Genomic DNA, 17,076 nt, shown 5'->3' with positions numbered 1-17,076 from the left:
TCTGTGACCATGAGGGCTTGTGGGCCCATGTTTTCTCAGGAAGTCGGCAGCCTGGAAGAAAGACCGGGTGGCCCTGAACCAGGAGGTGATGGCTCCAGAGGCCACCAAGAACTTTTTGCCCCTGTTGGATGCAGTGTCTCGGGACTTCGTCAGTGTCCTGCACAGGCGCATCAAGAAGGCGGGCTCCGGAAATTACTCGGGGGACATCAGTGATGACCTGTTCCGCTTTGCTTTTGAGTGTAAGGAGCTTGCACCTGGCTGGCAGTGGGCATGGGGGTGGGAGGACTCAGTGTTCACTCTCTTACCTTGAGGTTCAGTACAGACCCTGCAGAGGCATTGAGACTGACTTCTGGGATGAGCCGCTGATCATGTCCTCCACTGCCTGCTACTCAGAGGCAATTTAAGACCACCCTGGGCAACAGAGTGAGACCCCTTGCTCTGGGGTTCTCTCATCTGGCATTCTCTCTCATCTGGCATTTGTGCTGTAGGAGCAAGGGTCCCCAAAGTACAGGTCCCTATTGCCACCATCCGCCAAAGCCAGAGCTTGGCTTGGACCTTCATTCTGCAAGTCTCCACCTCCTGGGCCATAGACCTTTGGAGTCTGGTAGGGTAGAGGAGAGTTCAGTGGTTAATCTGAGGTAGGCATTGAAGAATCTGTAGGAGTTATCTAGATGGGGTAAGGAAGTCAGGCAGTATAGGTAGAGGGAACCGCACATACAAAGGCCCTGTGGCTTGATGAAGATTGTGTGGTCACAGCAAGAGATTTGGGGTGCCCAGAGCTTTGTATGAAATCAGTATTCAAATTACTCACCTGGTAGGTGGGGAAAACTTGAGGCTGTTGTAACTTCTTAGGTCCAGCAAGACTAGGTCCTGGATGGTTAATTATCCAGGGATTTATGACCCTTAGTCTCCTTTCTGACCTGTTTCAGGAAGTATTTAGCCAATTCAGCCAATTACAGATGAGGAATCTCTCTTGGTGGAAGCGTGGGCAGAGCAGTTGCATCCTGGGCTAGGCCCTCTCTCAGCTCTGCTGGAGACCCTGCTTCCCACCTTTCAGGTCCTCCACATGCCCCTCTGTAGGACCTGTGTGGTTGCCAGAGGTCAGCTTTCTCAGCCTTGCATCTTAGCCCTTGGGGACTCAGGCCTCAATTTATTTACTGAAGGAGGCTAAGAGTAGGGGCAAGAGATCCTTTGTGCTGAGGGAGGTGAGGGTGGAGGAGTCCGTGGGAGTTGTGGCTCTCAGAGGCCCCATCAGAAATGGCTCCTCAGCCTCTTCCTGTCCCTGCAGCCATCACTAACGTCATTTTTGGGGAGCGCCAGGGGATGCTGGAAGAAGTAGTGAACCCCGAGGCCCAGCGATTCATTGATGCCATCTACCAGATGTTCCACACCAGCGTCCCCATGCTCAACCTTCCCCCAGACCTGTTCCGTCTGTTCAGAACCAAGACCTGGAAGGACCATGTGGCTGCATGGGACGTGATTTTCAGTAAAGGTGAGGGCTTCTCTGGCTGTGCTCTCCTCCTCGGAGCCCCAGGCCTCAGCCGGCTCCTTTGTCCCACGCTATGTCAATGGGTGCTGACTTGACCTGTAGGAAACCCACACTGTGGCGGGCAGGCGTGGGTGTCAGGAAGGCCCTGGGACCCCTGGAAATGGCGGATAGAAGGCTGGCTGTTGGGGATTATTAGATTTTTCTGGAAAAAGAGGAGCAAAGACATCTGTGATCTTCTTCAAAGGAGCTCATGCTCCCCAGAGGGCAAAGGGGAGTCTGAGCCACAGCTGTGCTGGATGACAGGGACTTGGGTGGGAGAGATGGGGAAGGTTGGGTGGAGAAGGCTGGTCAGGGTATGGCAGAGTCAAATCCCACCTCTGCCCCTTACACCCACGTGACCTTGGGCAAGTGACTATGTCTCTGCACCTCTGTTATCTGTAAAATGGGGATGATGTCACATACCCCAAGAATTTGATGAAAAAACAGATATGAAGGGCTTAGTACAGAGTACGTGCTCAGTAAAACGGCAGCCTAAGAAGCACAGGGCTCGGGAATCCCCAGGCCCTTGGTGCCACCTTTCACCACAGACTGCCCTCCTTCCCACCTGCCTGCAGGGAACCTCACTCTTTTTTCTTTCCTCCTTCCCCACAGCTGACATATACACCCAGAACTTCTACTGGGAATTGAGACAGAAAGGAAGTGTTCACCACGATTACCGTGGCATCCTCTACAGACTCCTGGGAGACAGCAAGATGTCCTTCGAGGACATCAAGGCCAACGTCACGGAGATGCTGGCAGGAGGGGTGGACACGGTGAGGTGGCTGTAGGGGCGGCACCTTGTTGCCCCCTGTGCCCACGTGCCCCTTCCCCACCAGGCCCCTCGTTGTCTGAAACCCTGTTGTTCAAGGCGTTCCTACTCATGTAGGATATGTCTTCCTCCTTGCCTCCATTTCCAAAGCGCTAATCTCCTAAGATGGTGGGGTCAAAGTCAAGTCACCCAGGGCATGATTTGAGGCTGATCAGCCATTTTTCTTTGCCTGTGAGAGAGGAGTGGCCGGGCATGGTGGTGAGGTCCAGGTTCCACGTGGAGTCTCCACAGGAGGAGGTCCCCTCTGGAGGCTTGCTCTGTCAGAGCCCTGCTGATGGAGGACAATGCCCCCAGCTCCTGGTGGAGAACACATTCAAATCCAGGGAAGCAGGCAGGAGCCCGGAAACATTGGGAGGCCGAGGCATTTGCTGTGGGCTCTGCCGTCCATGGTCTTTTTGTTGTCCTTCCTCCTCCCCTTTCCAGACCTCAGTACCCTATGGTGCCCCCAACGCCCAGAGGCATCCCCAGTGCTCTTTCCATAGCAGCATGGCACGCTAGAAACTTCTTTCTTTAGATATTAAGAATGATCAGTCCTGGCCGGGCGCAGTGGCTCATGCCTGCAATCCCAGCACTTTGGGAGGCGGAGGTGGGCGGATCATGAGGTCAGAAGTTCGAGACCAGCCTGGCCAACATAGTGAAACCCCATCTCTACTAAAAATACAAAAAATTAGCTGGGCCTGGTGGTGGGCACCTGCAATCCCAGCTACTCAGGAGGCTGAGGCAGGAGAATCGCTTGAACCCGTGAGGCAGAGATTGTGGTGAGCCGAGATCGCACCACTGCACTCCAGCCCAGGTGGTAGTGTGAGACTCCATCTCAAAAAGAATACAGTAGACCTCAAATGTCCTCACGTGGCTCAGAGGGGAGGGGTGTACTGGTTTGCTAGGGCCGCTGTAACAAAATGCCATTGACTGGGCGATTTAAACAACAAACATTGATTTTCTCACAGTTCCGGAGGCTGGAAGTTCAAGGTCAAGGTGTTGGCAGGGTTGGTGCATTCTAAGGCCTCTTTCCTTGGCTTGTAGATGGCCGTCTTCTCCCTCTGTCTCACATGGGCTTCCCTCTGTGTCTGTGTCAGAATTGTCTCTCCTCATGAGGACACTAGTCAGAACTGGATGAGGATCCTCCTCAAGGACTTCATTTTACTTTAAAATCTTTAAAGGTTCTATCTCCAAATATAGTCACATTCTGAGGTTCTGAGGGTTAGGACTTCAGCAGATTAATTTTGGGAGGGGGTATACAGCTCAGCCTATAACAGGGAGGCAGCAATGTGAACAGAGGAATAGCACACTGCAGTGACAGAGGCAAGCACCCGCCACTGACAAAGCTGAGAGGTGGGGAGTGGCTAATGTGGCTGTGAAGGACATGGAGAAGGCTCCACAGAGGAGCTAAAATTCAACGTGCGTGTCTTGCAGGCTGTTGCCAGGAGGAGAGAGAAGGAATAGCATTTCAGGACTAGGGAGAAGCACATGTCAAGCCCCCTGGGTGAATCACTTTCATTCCCAGGTATTATATCTGTGTTACACTCTGATGAAGGAGTTTCCATCCCTGAGACAGGCTGCAAATGGAGCCTTTGAGCATACCTTAAACATAGTTCATTGTCTATTACGTAGAAGAGATCTTCAAAAATCACTCACCGGCACCAAAGAAACGATTACTGTGAGGTCACATTTATTAAGCACATACTATATGGCAGGCAGGGTCCTAAGCTGTTTACATATGTTACCTCATTTAATACTCACAAACAACCCTCTAAGGTATGTTACCATCATCCCTCTTTTTCAGATGAGGAAAGTAGAGCACAGAGAGGTTAAATAACTTGGTCAAGGTCACACAGCTAGTAACATAGTTAACCACCTTATTAAATCCCAAGTACATCTCTATGGCAGGCCTTGGCAGTACTGAGATGAATACACACATTTGATTAGAGTCTTGCAGAGGGAGCACATCCTTGCTTCTTAGGCGGGGAAGGGAATTCCAGGAAGAGGACCTAGCTTGGGGAAGACTTCTGGGCTTCAGGGGCTGTGTGCCACTCCATGTAGCTGGAGCATTAGGTGTGTGTTGGAGAGAGGTGGGGAGTGGGGGACTGGGGAGCAGCAGGCAGGTGTTGAGGGGCCCTGTGGCTCAGGCCTGAGCCTCTGTATTTCATCTGGAGGCTCTGGGGAGCCAGGCAAGGATTTTAAGCTGAGAAGGAGCTGTGTGTTGTTTCAGTTTCCGCATCTGAAAAAGGGGGATGATGGTAACATACCTTAGAGGGTTGTTTGTGAGTATTAAACGAGGTAACATATGTAAACAGCTTAGGACCCTGCCTGCCATATAATATGTGCTTAATAAATGTTACCTCACAGCTTGTCATTGTTGCCCCTGCCAGGAGGAGGGAGGAGGGTGTCTAAGTCTGTTGGACAAAAATATGATCCTTGGTAAGATAATGTGTCAACAACCCATGTCCTAGTCCCCAGGAGGGAGGGCTGCTCCAGGCTGGAGTCCCAAACGGGCCTGGTTTGTCATCATTGAGGAATCTGGGACTGTGGGGTTTGATGAGGGTCACTCAGATCTCTGGCGAAGGGCTAGTGGTCACAGCCTCTGGCTTACGTTGAGATTAGCTGATTAATTTCAACACACACCACACCCTAACTGCAACACTGATAGGAAACATCCGGCTGGTCTGGTTTCAGCTTCTTTGAGCCTTACTTGAAGCCATGTTGCTATAGGTGAAGCCTAAGGTTTTAGGAAGTTCTACTGGAAAGAGGGGTGGTTGTTTAAGAAGGCATTTCAAAAGGAATGGCAGTCATTCTGGAGTGCAATCATTACAGAAGGATTTGGCCTCTAAGGGCCTCTGGAATTCCTTGGAAGAAGGCCTTGGCTGTGTAGCTGACACTCTACTCACTGTGGACATGGGTGGGTTTTTGGTGACATGAGGGACGAGGGCAGGGACAAGTGCTGCCCTGAATGTTCCTGCCTGGCCGGCAAGAAAGGCTTCTTGGACATTTGCCTTTTAGACAATGGAATGTGTTTTGCTCTTGCAGAGGATGGTCTTGGAGACTGGGATGGGGGTCGGGGAGAAAGAGGTTCTTGGAAATGAAAATTTAGCATGGGGTCAAGGACCTCAAGGGGCCCCGGAGTGACAGGCCCTCCTGGTCTTCTGTATACCCTACTCCCCACCAGACGTCCATGACCCTGCAGTGGCACTTGTACGAGATGGCACGCAACCTGAAGGTGCAGGATATGCTGCGGGCAGAGGTCTTGGCTGCGCGGCGCCAGGCCCAGGGAGACATGGCCACGATGCTACAGCTGGTCCCCCTCCTCAAAGCCAGCATCAAGGAGACACTAAGGCAAGCCCACAACCACCCATGCCGCCCCCAACTCCAATTCCTGGGCAGGGCCAGGGAAGTGCCCGGGGAAAGGGTTACGAGGATGGGCTGGTGGAGGAGGTTGGAAGCAGGAAGTGAAAAGTCTGGAGGAGAAAGAAATAGAGCCAGGGCCCTACCCCCAGGTCCCCCCAGGCTGCTGCAGCTAGGGCTGAGATGCCACACAGGGTGTGGGGCTCCGGCGGCTGTGTCCAGCCTTTGGGGCCATCAGCTTCTGAGTGCCCTCCTCCTGCAGACTTCACCCCATCTCCGTGACCCTGCAGAGATATCTTGTAAATGACTTGGTTCTTCGAGATTACATGATTCCTGCCAAGGTAGGTGCAGCCAGCAGGCTGCAGGCTCTGCCAGTCAGAGAGGGCTGGGGCAGGCTGGAATTGCAGACAGAGGGTGGCACTGGGGCCCTGGTGGGGCCCTTGATGGCAGCAGTCTAAGTCTGAGTGAAGGGCAGAGGTGGTGGGCATGGTGGGCGGTGACCTCTAGGATGTTATTGGAACCCAGGGTTAGGAGGGAGATTTCATGATTTGCCTGGGTCTGAGGAAAGGGTGGGACAATCATCCTGGCCTTGGGTCTTCAGCCATCCCCATTTGGTGGGTAAGGATCACAGAGGGGCGGGGCCTTGTTCAAGGCTGCACAGTGGGCAGAATGTCCTGCCCTGGAGAGCTGGGCAGCCATGCTGGGGAGTGGGAGTGGTGGTGAGAGGGCAGGGGACTAGGGAAGGGGGTTTTGTGCTCAGGGCTGTGGGGAAGTGGGGCTTACTCAGGCCTCTGATCACCTTGCTCCAGACACTGGTGCAAGTGGCCATCTATGCTTTGGGCCGAGAGCCCACCTTCTTCTTCGACCCGGAAAATTTTGACCCAACCCGATGGCTGAGCAAAGACAAGAACGTCACCTACTTCCGGAACTTGGGCTTTGGCTGGGGTGTGCGGCAGTGTCTGGGACGGCGGATCGCTGAGCTAGAGATGACCATCTTCCTCATCAATGTGAGTCAAGCTGGGGACATCTAGGCACCCTGGGCTGGCCCTGGCCCTAATGAAGGCACCAACCTTCCTCCTCCTATCTCTGTCCAGAGCCCGAGGATGTCAGTGCTGGGGCGCATCTACCTCCAGTTACTTGCTCTCGCTCTCTCCCACAATTCTCTGCTGCCCCCTCTTTCGGGCTCAACCACTTATCACCCACTGATGCCCCTGGCCATCCATTCCCCATGGTGGTGATGGGATGGGATAGGACTGAGGTTTGTAGACGAGTTAAGGTCTAGGCCTAAATCAAGGGAATGCAGCACTAAGGGTGCATTATCAGGCACTGTGCAGGGTTACACCAGGAGCTGGTAGTGAACTCCTTGGACCTCAAATCACACTCCACAGGCACTGCCTATGGGTGAATGGGCCTGGCTAGGGAGACAGATCCTCCCCTGCCCTCCCCTAAACCTACCATCTGCCTTTCTCAGATGCTGGAGAACTTCAGAGTTGAAATCCAACACCTCAGCGATGTGGGCACCACATTCAACCTCATTCTGATGCCTGAAAAGCCCATCTCCTTCACCTTCTGGCCCTTTAACCAGGAAGCAACCCAGCAGTGATCAGAGAGGATGGCCTGCAGCCACATGGGAGGAAGGCCCAGGGGTGGGGCCCATGGGGTCTCTGCATCTTCAGTCGTCTGTCCGAAGTCCTGCTCCTTTCTGCCTAGCCTGCTGAGCAGGTAGAATGGGTTCTCAGTGGTCACCTTCCTCAGCTCAGCTGGGCCACTCCTCTTCACCCACCCCATGGAGACAATAAACAGCTGAACCATGTGGTGTCTTGCATTCCATCAGACTCATTAGGTGTTCATCACTCCCGTGGAGATGCTTCCTGTGTTAAAGCAGGATCTGGGCATGCTCAGGAGACCCCAGGCAGCCACACTTGAAGCCATCTCTGCTGGGACCCCCTCACCCACGGCAGTTCAGGAGCCAGCAGAATCAACTCCAGGCTCCCTGGGGCAAGGGGTGAGGCAGAGTGGGGCAGAGGAGGGGAGGCAACTGCTACTGTGCCAGGAGCTACAGAAGCATCAGGCAGAAGGACAAAGGAGAACTGGGGAGTTCTGTGGGTGGCCCCAAGAGGTGTGGGCCAGTCCTGCCTTTCTGAGTGGACCTGCCCCACAGGGGTAAGGCTCGCACAGGGCTCTGCTTGGGTGAACTCTGGGTGGGAGTTCCCTGTGGGGCATGAGGACTTCCTGCCAAGGCCCAGCCAGAGTCCTGGGCATGGCAAAGGCCGAGAACTGTGGGTGAGAACCCCTGCTACTGAAGGGCTGGTGTGAGGTGGCTGACTGGGGATGAGAGGCCAGCCTGCTTCCTTTACCCTTCCCGGGCCTCCTCTGGGCTTGCTCCAGGCCTTGTGTTCTTGCTCTGGGGGCTTGTGCCCCCTTGTCCAAGGGCGGGAGGTGGGGAGACTATTCTGCAGCAGAGCCGCTGGTTTGTCATTTGGACTGAATGACACTGGTCTTGACTTCCGCCCCCTAATCCCTTGGGGTCTCACAACTCCTGACCTGATTCCTCTTGGCCCTCGGCTATCCAAGTCTAAGTCCTGCAGGCAGGTGGGGGAGCTAGTCCAGCTGAGGCCAGTGGTCCAGCTGGCCTGGCCTCTCCTGCCCGAAGCTGTGGGATCTGGATCCACTCTTGGAGCCCTTCTGCTTTCCCCACCACAAAATCCTCTTCCCTGTTGTCTTTGTCTTTCCTTCCTGTGTCCTTTTTCTTCTCTGGTCCTGAGTCAGCTTTGACTCAGAAATGTTATAGCTGGAAAGAGGCTTACAGCCAAAGAGGTCAAGCTCTACATGGAATAGATGGGGAAACTGAAGCCCAGAGAGGTTGCTTGGGTCCCTTGAGGTCACACAGCATGTTTGCCCCCAGGACCCAGGCCTCCTGACTCCCTGTAGGTGCCTCCTTCCCCCTGGCCCAATCTGCTCTCCTGCCCCTGGCTACATTTGGACACATCATTGCCAGCTCAGCCTAGTGGCTTAATGGAGTATTTCACAATGATACGTGACTGCCACAGGAAGGCTTCAAGCCTCCAAGTCTTTCCCTTTCCAAGAGACAGACAAACCAAACTTGAAAGAGGGAACATCAGACATGATAGATGTTTTGGGGCAGATGAAAAGGACAAGCCTCCCTCGTATTTCCCAACAGAGCTGGTCTCTGGTGGCCTTGCTTCTTCTCCGGGTCTGGAAGGGGCCCGTCTCCCTGGCCCCTGCTTTGGAAGGCCTCTTCTCTCCACCCTCCTGGGTCCACTGTGGCCCTTGGCTTTCCAAAGATGCTGGCTCCCGGGGCAGGCGGGAGGCTGTAAGGCTGCAGCAGAAGACCCAGGCCCAGGCCCAGAGTGAGGTCTAGGAGGAGGAAGCAGGGTCCCCAGGCTGCCCTGCTCCAGGAAAGAGGCAAATGCTCACAGAGCTACAACATTTAATAACGTCATTTTTAGGGGGCAGGGATGAGACTCCCCAGCACACAGGGAAGGAGGCCTGCTCCGGGGCTCAGGTCTGCTGAGAGTTAGCGGTCTCCTTCTGGGGGTTCGAGGGCTTGTTGAGCTTATAGTCTGAGCTGGGCAGCAGGGGCTCCAGCTCTGAGGGCTGCTTGAGGTCCGTGGAGTGGGTGAGGGCACTCTGTGGTGTGCAAAGCGGGGTGCATGAGTACCCCCCATTCCCAGGGGGTGACCTGCTCAAGGGCATATTGCCTGACAAACCAGGCCTCAGAGTATCCAGAACCCAGTGGGCCATGACCTCGCAAAGATTTCTAAACCCATTTTGCCACAGCAGGTGACACCTAATTTCTCCAAGAGTCCCCAGGGCTCAGGTGAGTGTGCAAAGGTTGCCTTTGTTCCTTGCTTGTTCCCTCATCCTTTCCAGGCCTTTCCCAGGAGCCGCTGCTGAGCTTCTGGCCACGGGCAAAGCACAGCTGGCTCAAGAGCAGGAGAAGTCAGGGTCTTTGCTTTGCGGGGCTGGGTGGTCCCGGGGTTGAACTTGAGGGGCAGTTGTGAGCAGGCCTGTTTGTTCTCGGGAAGTTGGCAAAGTGGAGCCTACATCGTGGCCATCTGAGAAGGGTGTGCTAATTTGAGAATCTTAGGCTCTATGGATTCAGGGGGGTGGGGCCACAAGCTACTCTGCCCATGAGTGCAGCCAGTCCTAAAGCACACTCAGTGTCAGGACATCCTGGAGATGCCTGCATGGCCCCCTCATCCACAGTCATCTCCTTGAGTTTCACAGCACCCCGTGGGGGAAAGGGTAGTCTTGGCAGGGGTTTTCTGTTCCCCTTAGACAGGTGGGGGAATTAAGACTGAGCCTTCGGTTGGTAATGGAGCAGGAATGGGAGCCTAGGACTCCTGACCCCCAGCCCTGGAGTTGGCTCCACAATGGCTTTTCTCAGGGCCCAGTGACTTTGGGGGTGCAGTGGCTTCCTGCTCCACCACCTGAACCCCTGGGAGCTACTCCAGGGGGGTCACTCACAGGCTGTTCTATGATGATGGAGTTCGAGGGGTGCCTGAAACCTTTTTCTTGCTCCTGCAGCCGTGTGGCCAGATCCTGCTTCTCTCGTCCCCAGCGTCGAGCTGAGTCCTCTAACTGCAGACACAGAGAGGGACAATTGGAGGACCATGGGCAGCAGGGCTAATCCCTGATGGCCAGGACAACCAGGGCCTGAGCCTGCTGTCCAGGCAGAAAGCAAAGCTCTGGGCCATGTGGGCTTGACACCTTCCCGAGACCTCAGGGGTGGCGGGGTGAGGGTGAGGGGGCCAAACAGTCAGGCAGCCTGACCAAGACACAGATGGACATTTCAACAACATACTGAGCTCTGATCCTGAGTCCACACTGATCCCTGATTCTGGACATAGACAGAGCCTGACCCTGGTCACACAATGAACCCTGACCCTGGTTGTACACTGAACCCTGACCCTGGTCATACACTGAACCCTAACCCTGGTCACACACAGAACCCTAACCTCGTTGTACACGGAACCCTGACCCTGGCTGCACACTGAACCCTGACCCTGGTTGTACACTGAACCCTAACCCTGGTCGCACACTGAACCCTGACCCTGGTTGTACACTGAACCCTAACCCTGGTCGCACGCTGAACCCTGACCCTGGTTGTACACTGAACCCTAACCCTGGTCACACACTGAATCCTAACCCTGGCTGCACACTGAACCCTGACCCTGGTTGCACACTGAACCCTGACCCTGGTCACACACTGAACCCTGACCCTGGATGTACACTGAACCCTGACCCTGGTCACACACTGAACCCTAACCCTGGTTGTACACTGAGCCCTGACCCTGGTTGTACACTGAGCCCTAACCCTGGTTGTACACTGAGCCCTGACTCTGATTGTACACTGAACCCTGACCCTGATTGTACACTGAACCCTGACCCTGGTCACACACTGAACCCTAACCCTGGTTGTACACTGAACCCTGACCCTGGTTGCACATTGAACCCTAACCCTGGTAACACACTGAACTCTAACCCTGGTTGTACACTGAACCCTGACCCTGGTTACACACTGAACCCTAACCCTGGTTGTACACTGAGCCCTGACCCTGGTTGCACACTGAACCCCGACCCTGGCCACACACTAAGCCTTGATCCTGGTCATAGATTGAGCCTAGACTCTGCTCACACACTGAGCCCTGGTTATAGGCTGTGTGGTGAGCCTGATCCAGCCTCATCAACTCCTGCATCTCACCCACCTGGCTTTCCAGGGACAGGATCCGGCTCTGAGCATGTTCCAGCTTGGCCAGGAGGTTGAACTTGTCTGAAGTACCAGAGAGGAGATCCTGTGGGCAAAGCACAAACTCACATTTGGCCCCAGCTGGGGGCTGTGGCAGTGTGAGCTTGGGAAACTGTAAGGTATTGAGGAAGAAACCAGTCAGGCCTGAGTTCAGACTGAGCTCCCGAGGCAGAGCGTCAGACCTGGGCCGAACCCTCTTCTGGAAGTTCAGAACAGGGTCTGGCATGTGCTTTTTTCACAGCTGTTTCCCACACAGATTTTGAGAATACGAAGTTTTGACACAACATTTTTTTTAAATGTAAAATGCATTAGGGAGCCCCCTATAATTGATGCACTGGGAGTCTTTGAGTGAAGTGAAGAACCTGTGAGGCAGTTGACCTCATCCCTCACACTTTACCTGGATGTCCATGAGTCAGGTGTGCTTTCAACAGAACTCACCTCCGGCGAGTCCTGGGATGGAGAGAAAACTCTCCTGTGCCCCTGCCCTGCCCAATATTCTGTGATTCCAAATGTTCTGCTTTGGGGTTTATGTAAAGCAAGGGGCCCCTGAAGCATCTTCAGAGGTGGAGCAGGGCCTGGGGATTTCTGGGCCCTGGGCCACCCACCTGTGCAGGCAGGGTCTCTGTGCACTCTGAGTGGCCTGGGCCATGCGTCTCTCGCAGCCTCTCTGTCAAGTCTCCTCCTGCTCCCAACTCCCCGGGGTCCACCTGGGATGGAAAAGGGCTCTCCAAGGCTGCACCAAGATCAGGGAATGCTCCAGAAGGGAGTTTTGAGAGGCCTGTGTAGGGTCCAGGTGGAGGCCAGCCAGGTGAAAAAGGGGTCAGGGTTCAGGGACCAAGGGTCAACAAGGGGCTTGCTTTCTCCTGGGATGCTAGATGAGGTTAAAGGTGAAGTGTTCGGGGACACACATTCCGCAGGAGAAAAAGACCAAGGCCTGAGAGCTGATTCCAGGAGCCCCCAGGCAGACTGGAGACCCTGGGAAGCTTAGCTCCTGGTCTTGATCTTCAACTTGGGTTGTACCATGGGTGATTTCTGGGCACCCAGTGACCGGCACAGGCAGGCCCAGGTCAAGGGCCTCTTACCGGCAGGGCCTGTTGCTGCAGAATGATGGGGGCCTGCTGGTGGCGGTTCTTATCCAGCTCCGTCCGCAGCTTCGCGTTTTCTGCCAGCAGCACCGAGTAAAGTTCAACCGGCAGGTTCTCTCCCATAGAACCCAAGGGAAGGCCAGAGGCTGAGAGCACAGGGAAGCCTAGAGACACGGCCACAGATGTTGGTGAGATGGGCTCTCCTGCTTCCCATGTCCCTGTCCTGATCTGCTCCAGCATTTTGCTTCAATCTGCCACCCCTCCCCTCTACTCCCAAGCCTTCAATGGCTCCCTACCACCAGTGGGATCAGGTGCACACAGGCTGTCCTTCTAGGCTCTTTAGAACCTGACCCCAACGTTCTCTCTAACTCCTCATTTGTCTTCAGTGTATTTCAGCTCCTCACCTCTCTCTCTTCCTCCCTTCTCTGATCCTGGAATTCTTCTCACTCCCTGGGCCTTTGATCTGGCTGTTTCCCCTCCCTAGGTTGCCTTCTCAGTCTCATCCAGACTCCTGGATGACCTCAGGCTTCCTGAAAGGCCAGCCCAGCTTTCATTGCATTCTAAAGGCTCCTAGAAACACCCTCCTGCCCCTGAGACCCTCAGCGGTGAAGGCTAAGCACAGGGCTGGGCACACAGGGGCCCTGGGTGAAGTTGCACAGGCAGGCTCAGGGAAATCCCTTGCTTTGGGCTGGCCTGATATGGTGTTACCTGGTCCTTTCTGCTTATCAGAGGCTGATTGGCAGTTTTAGGTGGCTTTTGGTTAATATCGATGGGGAAGAAAACCTCCAAATCATTTATTTATTTATTTATTTTGAGGCGGAGTCTCCCTCTGTCACCCAGGCCGGAGTACAGTGGCACAATCTTGGCTCACAGCAACCTCTGCCTCCTGGGCTCAAGTGATTCTCCTGCCTCAGCCTCCCAAGTAGCTGGGATTATAGGTGCCCGCCACCATGCCCAGCTAATTTTTGTATTTTTAGTAGAGATGGGGTTTCACCATGTTGGCCAGGCTGGTCTTGAACTCCTGACCTCAAGTGATCTGCCCGCCTCGGCCTCCCAAAGTGCTGGGATTACAGGCATGAACCATTGCGCCTGGCCCCAGATCATTGATTTAATCAAAGTATTTTTGTTTGTTTGCTTTGCAGAGGCAGAATCTTTGCCGGTATGGGGAAATAATTCGACGGATCCTGGGGCTAGGAGCTGGGAAGTGTTGCCCCAGGTGGCCCTTCTTCAGGGGAAGGCCCTCTCTGCTGTGCTAGTCTGCAGGGCCCTCCTCTGGAGGTCCACCCTCTTTCTAGCCTGGCTCACACTGCATCCCAATTGTGTTCTGAGGGGCTTCCAGGGAAGGAGGGAGCTCAGGGGATCTCTGGATGAGGCGCCTGAATGAGGAGGAGAGCAGGGCAATCCTGGGTCTCCCAGGCCCACAGACGTAACTGAGTGCAGGGGACCTCTTCGCAGGTTCTCCTGAAGCTGAGAGGCTCCAGGAAGGCAGGGCCTCCAGGGGTGGAGCAGAAGCTGGGGAGCTGATCACATCAGGGTGTGGACCCACCCGTGTAGGGCTTTCCCTGCTGCCTGTTCGGAGGAGGGGGCTTGCTCCTGTCCTGCAGCCTGTCCTCCAGCACCCGCTCCATCTTCTCGATCACCTGGAGAGCAGAGCAGAGGCTGGGCTGGCCCAGGGGCTCCCTACTCTGCCATCATCAGTTGGCCTCGGGGGCAGCCCCTCTGCCACCTGCCTTCTCTTGGTGCCGCACAGTCTCCTCCAGCGCCTTCATCTTCTGCAGCTTGCCCTGGTACTCCTTCAGCAGAGCGGCCTGTGGCTGCTGGGCCTGATACAGAAGGAGCAGCTCCTTCTCTCGATCATTCTTCTGTGAGATGGGGGAGGAGGGAAGGGGAGAGAATGGGTGCCTGGGAGTCCACCTTGGCCCTGAGGGTCCACCTCGGCCCCTCTGCTGAGTCCTCCACCAGGCTGGTCCCCCTTTCTTCCGTGCTTCCATTCCCTCTGTGCCTGTTCTCCCTTCTCCTCCCAGACTCTTCTCACCCCGATGCTCCCCCACCATAGCTCCCTCCCCTCTGCCCCCACAAGCCCCAGCTCACTCGAATCAGCTCATTCTGCAAGTGCTGCACCCTGTCCCTCAGTTTCTTCATATCCAGCTCACTCAGCAGCAGTTTCTGCTTCATGGACACTGTTAGGTGGGTTGGGGAGCCGGCTCAGGGAGGAAGCCTCTCCCAGCTCAAATCAGCATGGTCAGTAGCAGGAAGGCAGATATCCCTTGGCCCCAGGGCTTGGGATGGGACTGGATTCTCTGTTTCCCATCCCTGAGAGGACCCAGCTGGGCAGGGACTGTGTGTGTCTGTGGGCGAGGGGCTCCTATCTGCCAGAGTCCAGCAGCATGCACATCTGGGAGAAGCTCCCAGCCACCCTATTGCACAACCTGGAGCCTGGGCCCAGGCAGAAGCCCGGGTGCCCTTGGTGGCCTGCACATCCTCACCCGCGTTCTGGGCCTCACTGGCTTTGCCCTGCCCCTCTTCCTCCTCCTGCTGGGCCAGGCGCCTCCTCAGTATGCGGTTCTCTCCTTCCAGGATGCTGGCCTGTCTCCGCAGAGACAGGATGTCCTCTGCCATCTTCTGCATGGCCTGCCGGTAGTTGTTCATCTCCTGTGGATCCCAGAGCCCAGAGCTGAGCCCACTGCCCCATAGCCACCCTGGTCCCACATCCACATCTACGCTTGAAAGTCAGTGGGTCCCCCACAAGGCCAGTGAGCACCAGGAGCCCCAAGCCATGGCCCTAAGTCTTAGCAACTCCCTGGAAGGGTGGTTATGACTTGATCCTCACCCATCCTGGCCATGTGAGGGCAGCCACACTAATGTTCTCTCCCCGGGGCCACATCACGTCCTGTGATACCAACTCAGGGGGAAACCCCAGGTGTGGACACAGGGGAGGAGGCCTCTGGGCAATGGAGACTTGAGAAGATCCAGGGCCAGGTTTGCAGGGTCTGGCTCGATCATAGCTATTTCTTCACCTTTTCCCTCCTCCTTCCCCGTCTTCTAACTCCTCTCATTCCTCACGTCACTGAGAACCCAGGGAAGAACCTCTCAGAAATCCCACTGGATGCTACTTGGAAGGTGACTGGGCATCAGCCCTCCAAACAGCTCAGTAGTCAGATGACCCAAGGTCACCTTGGGAGACCCAGGTTAGAACTTGGTGGAGGCTGGGATCCAGCTACAGGATGTGGGGTATGAGGTGGGGCTGGGGGCTGGAGTCAGCCGTGAGGTCAGGAACAACAGCAATCCTAATGTCTGATGCTCATTGAGCATTCACTGTGTTCCAGGCCTTCTTCTAAGCTTTTTATGTGCCCTCCCTCAGTCCTCTCATCAGACCTGCATGGATAGGTACTATTATCTCCGTTATACCAATGCGGAAACCAAGGCCCAGAGAGGTGAGTAACTTGCTCAGTTACAAGACTGATTAGTGACAGAGCCAGGGTCTGAAATCCAGGCCTGCAGGGACTTGAGCCTGTGTTCTGAAGAGCCGTGCAATTCTGCCATGAGGCCTCCATATGTGGACACTTCACAATACGCTGAGAAGTGATAAAAGCAGGCTGCAAAAAGGAATGATCAGTGCAATCCCCAATCGAGAGAAAAATTCATGCCTGCCCATATGCATGTATATATGTATATGAAAATTAATAGGCTATATTTATATGCATTTGTTTTATAAGCAGAAATTCCCTACTGTTATTTATAAAGTTTCACAAAGGGAGTTTCTTAAATCTGAACAGCACAAAATAGAAAAGGATCGTGCAGTGGCACCATCATAGCTCACTGCAACCTCGATGTGAAGCCAGAGAGGTCTGGATGGAGGAACAGCAGGTGGGAGCTGGGATGGGGGAGGAAATGGGCATGGGGAAGTGAGTTTGCTCCTGCGTTTGCTGAGCCCCTGTGGCTGTGGGCTTCCTGAAGCTGTGGGAGGCTGTGTACATACGGGTGGGGACTCACACCTCCAGGAAGCAGAGCTCGGCCCCCAGCTCCCACCTGGGCCTCATGCTGACTGCGGATATGGCCTGCCTTCTCAGCCACTGCCTCCCACCTGCTGCATGGCAGGCCATGGCTTCGAGAGCAGGGGTCTCCTGGCAGCAGGGGCCCACCAGACACCACTTGTCACCTGCCACTGTCTAGCCTTCTGGTTGGGCTCCCTCTAATTGCACCAGTGCCAGGTTCATCTCCCCAGCACTTGCCCCTGTTGAGTTCCAGGTCTTGGCTCCTCCAGATCTGCCCATCTGGTGTCCTCGGACAGCATTGTTAACGGAGAAACTCTGTCTAGAGACCACACACACACAGGGCTTTGCAGTCAGGCCCAGATCAGCAGGCCAGCTTGGCCACTCACATGCAGTGTGAGTTCAGCCAGGCCCCTTCACCTTTCTGAGCCTCAGAGTCCTCACACAGAGATGCCTGGTGTTGCTGTGAGGCTCAAGGGTTGGTGCGTGAAGACCCTGCCCAGGCAGGTATAATTTGGAGGCCGCTGCTC

The 17,076-nt window shown here is 55.0% G+C and overlaps 2 protein-coding genes across 12 annotated transcripts in view; one reads left to right on the top strand and one right to left on the bottom strand.

The window, feature by feature from the left end:
• The window catches only part of CYP11A1 (cytochrome P450 family 11 subfamily A member 1), a 30,913-nt gene extending 23,275 nt beyond the window's left edge, over positions 1-7,638 (top strand). For all 3 annotated transcript variants that reach the window (XM_003811110.6, XM_034939129.4, XM_008963477.5), the window contains exons 3-9: positions 40-239; positions 1,289-1,492; positions 2,141-2,301; positions 5,521-5,687; positions 5,959-6,037; positions 6,506-6,703; positions 7,168-7,638. In XM_003811110.6, the coding sequence (XP_003811158.1) occupies positions 40-239; positions 1,289-1,492; positions 2,141-2,301; positions 5,521-5,687; positions 5,959-6,037; positions 6,506-6,703; positions 7,168-7,299 (1,141 nt within the window). In that variant the 3' untranslated portion in view covers positions 7,300-7,638. The remainder of the gene's footprint in view (positions 1-39; positions 240-1,288; positions 1,493-2,140; positions 2,302-5,520; positions 5,688-5,958; positions 6,038-6,505; positions 6,704-7,167) is intronic.
• A 1,163-nt stretch (positions 7,639-8,801) lies between these two features.
• The window catches only part of CCDC33 (coiled-coil domain containing 33), a 101,721-nt gene continuing 93,446 nt past the window's right edge, over positions 8,802-17,076 (bottom strand). Inside the window, exons 12-20 of one of the 9 annotated variants that reach the window (XM_055098241.2) lie at positions 15,041-15,206; positions 14,646-14,734; positions 14,285-14,416; positions 14,101-14,194; positions 12,552-12,718; positions 12,075-12,176; positions 11,429-11,515; positions 10,188-10,301; positions 9,104-9,347 (exon numbers count right to left, since the gene is read on the bottom strand). In XM_055098241.2, the coding sequence (XP_054954216.1) occupies positions 9,219-9,347; positions 10,188-10,301; positions 11,429-11,515; positions 12,075-12,176; positions 12,552-12,718; positions 14,101-14,194; positions 14,285-14,416; positions 14,646-14,734; positions 15,041-15,206 (1,080 nt within the window). In that variant the 3' untranslated portion in view covers positions 9,104-9,218. Of the gene's footprint in view, positions 9,037-9,103; positions 10,302-11,428; positions 11,516-12,074; positions 12,177-12,551; positions 12,719-14,100; positions 14,195-14,280; positions 14,417-14,645; positions 14,735-15,040; positions 15,207-17,076 lie in introns of those variants that run through there. The other 8 variants (XM_055098242.2, XM_055098244.3, XM_057299845.2 and 5 more) reach the window with 8 other exon arrangements.

This window comes from Pan paniscus, chromosome 16 (genome assembly GCF_029289425.2).
Source record: "Pan paniscus chromosome 16, NHGRI_mPanPan1-v2.0_pri, whole genome shotgun sequence".
Classification (NCBI taxonomy): Eukaryota; Metazoa; Chordata; class Mammalia; order Primates; family Hominidae; genus Pan; species Pan paniscus.
This window is presented reverse-complemented; position numbering and strand designations above follow the sequence as displayed.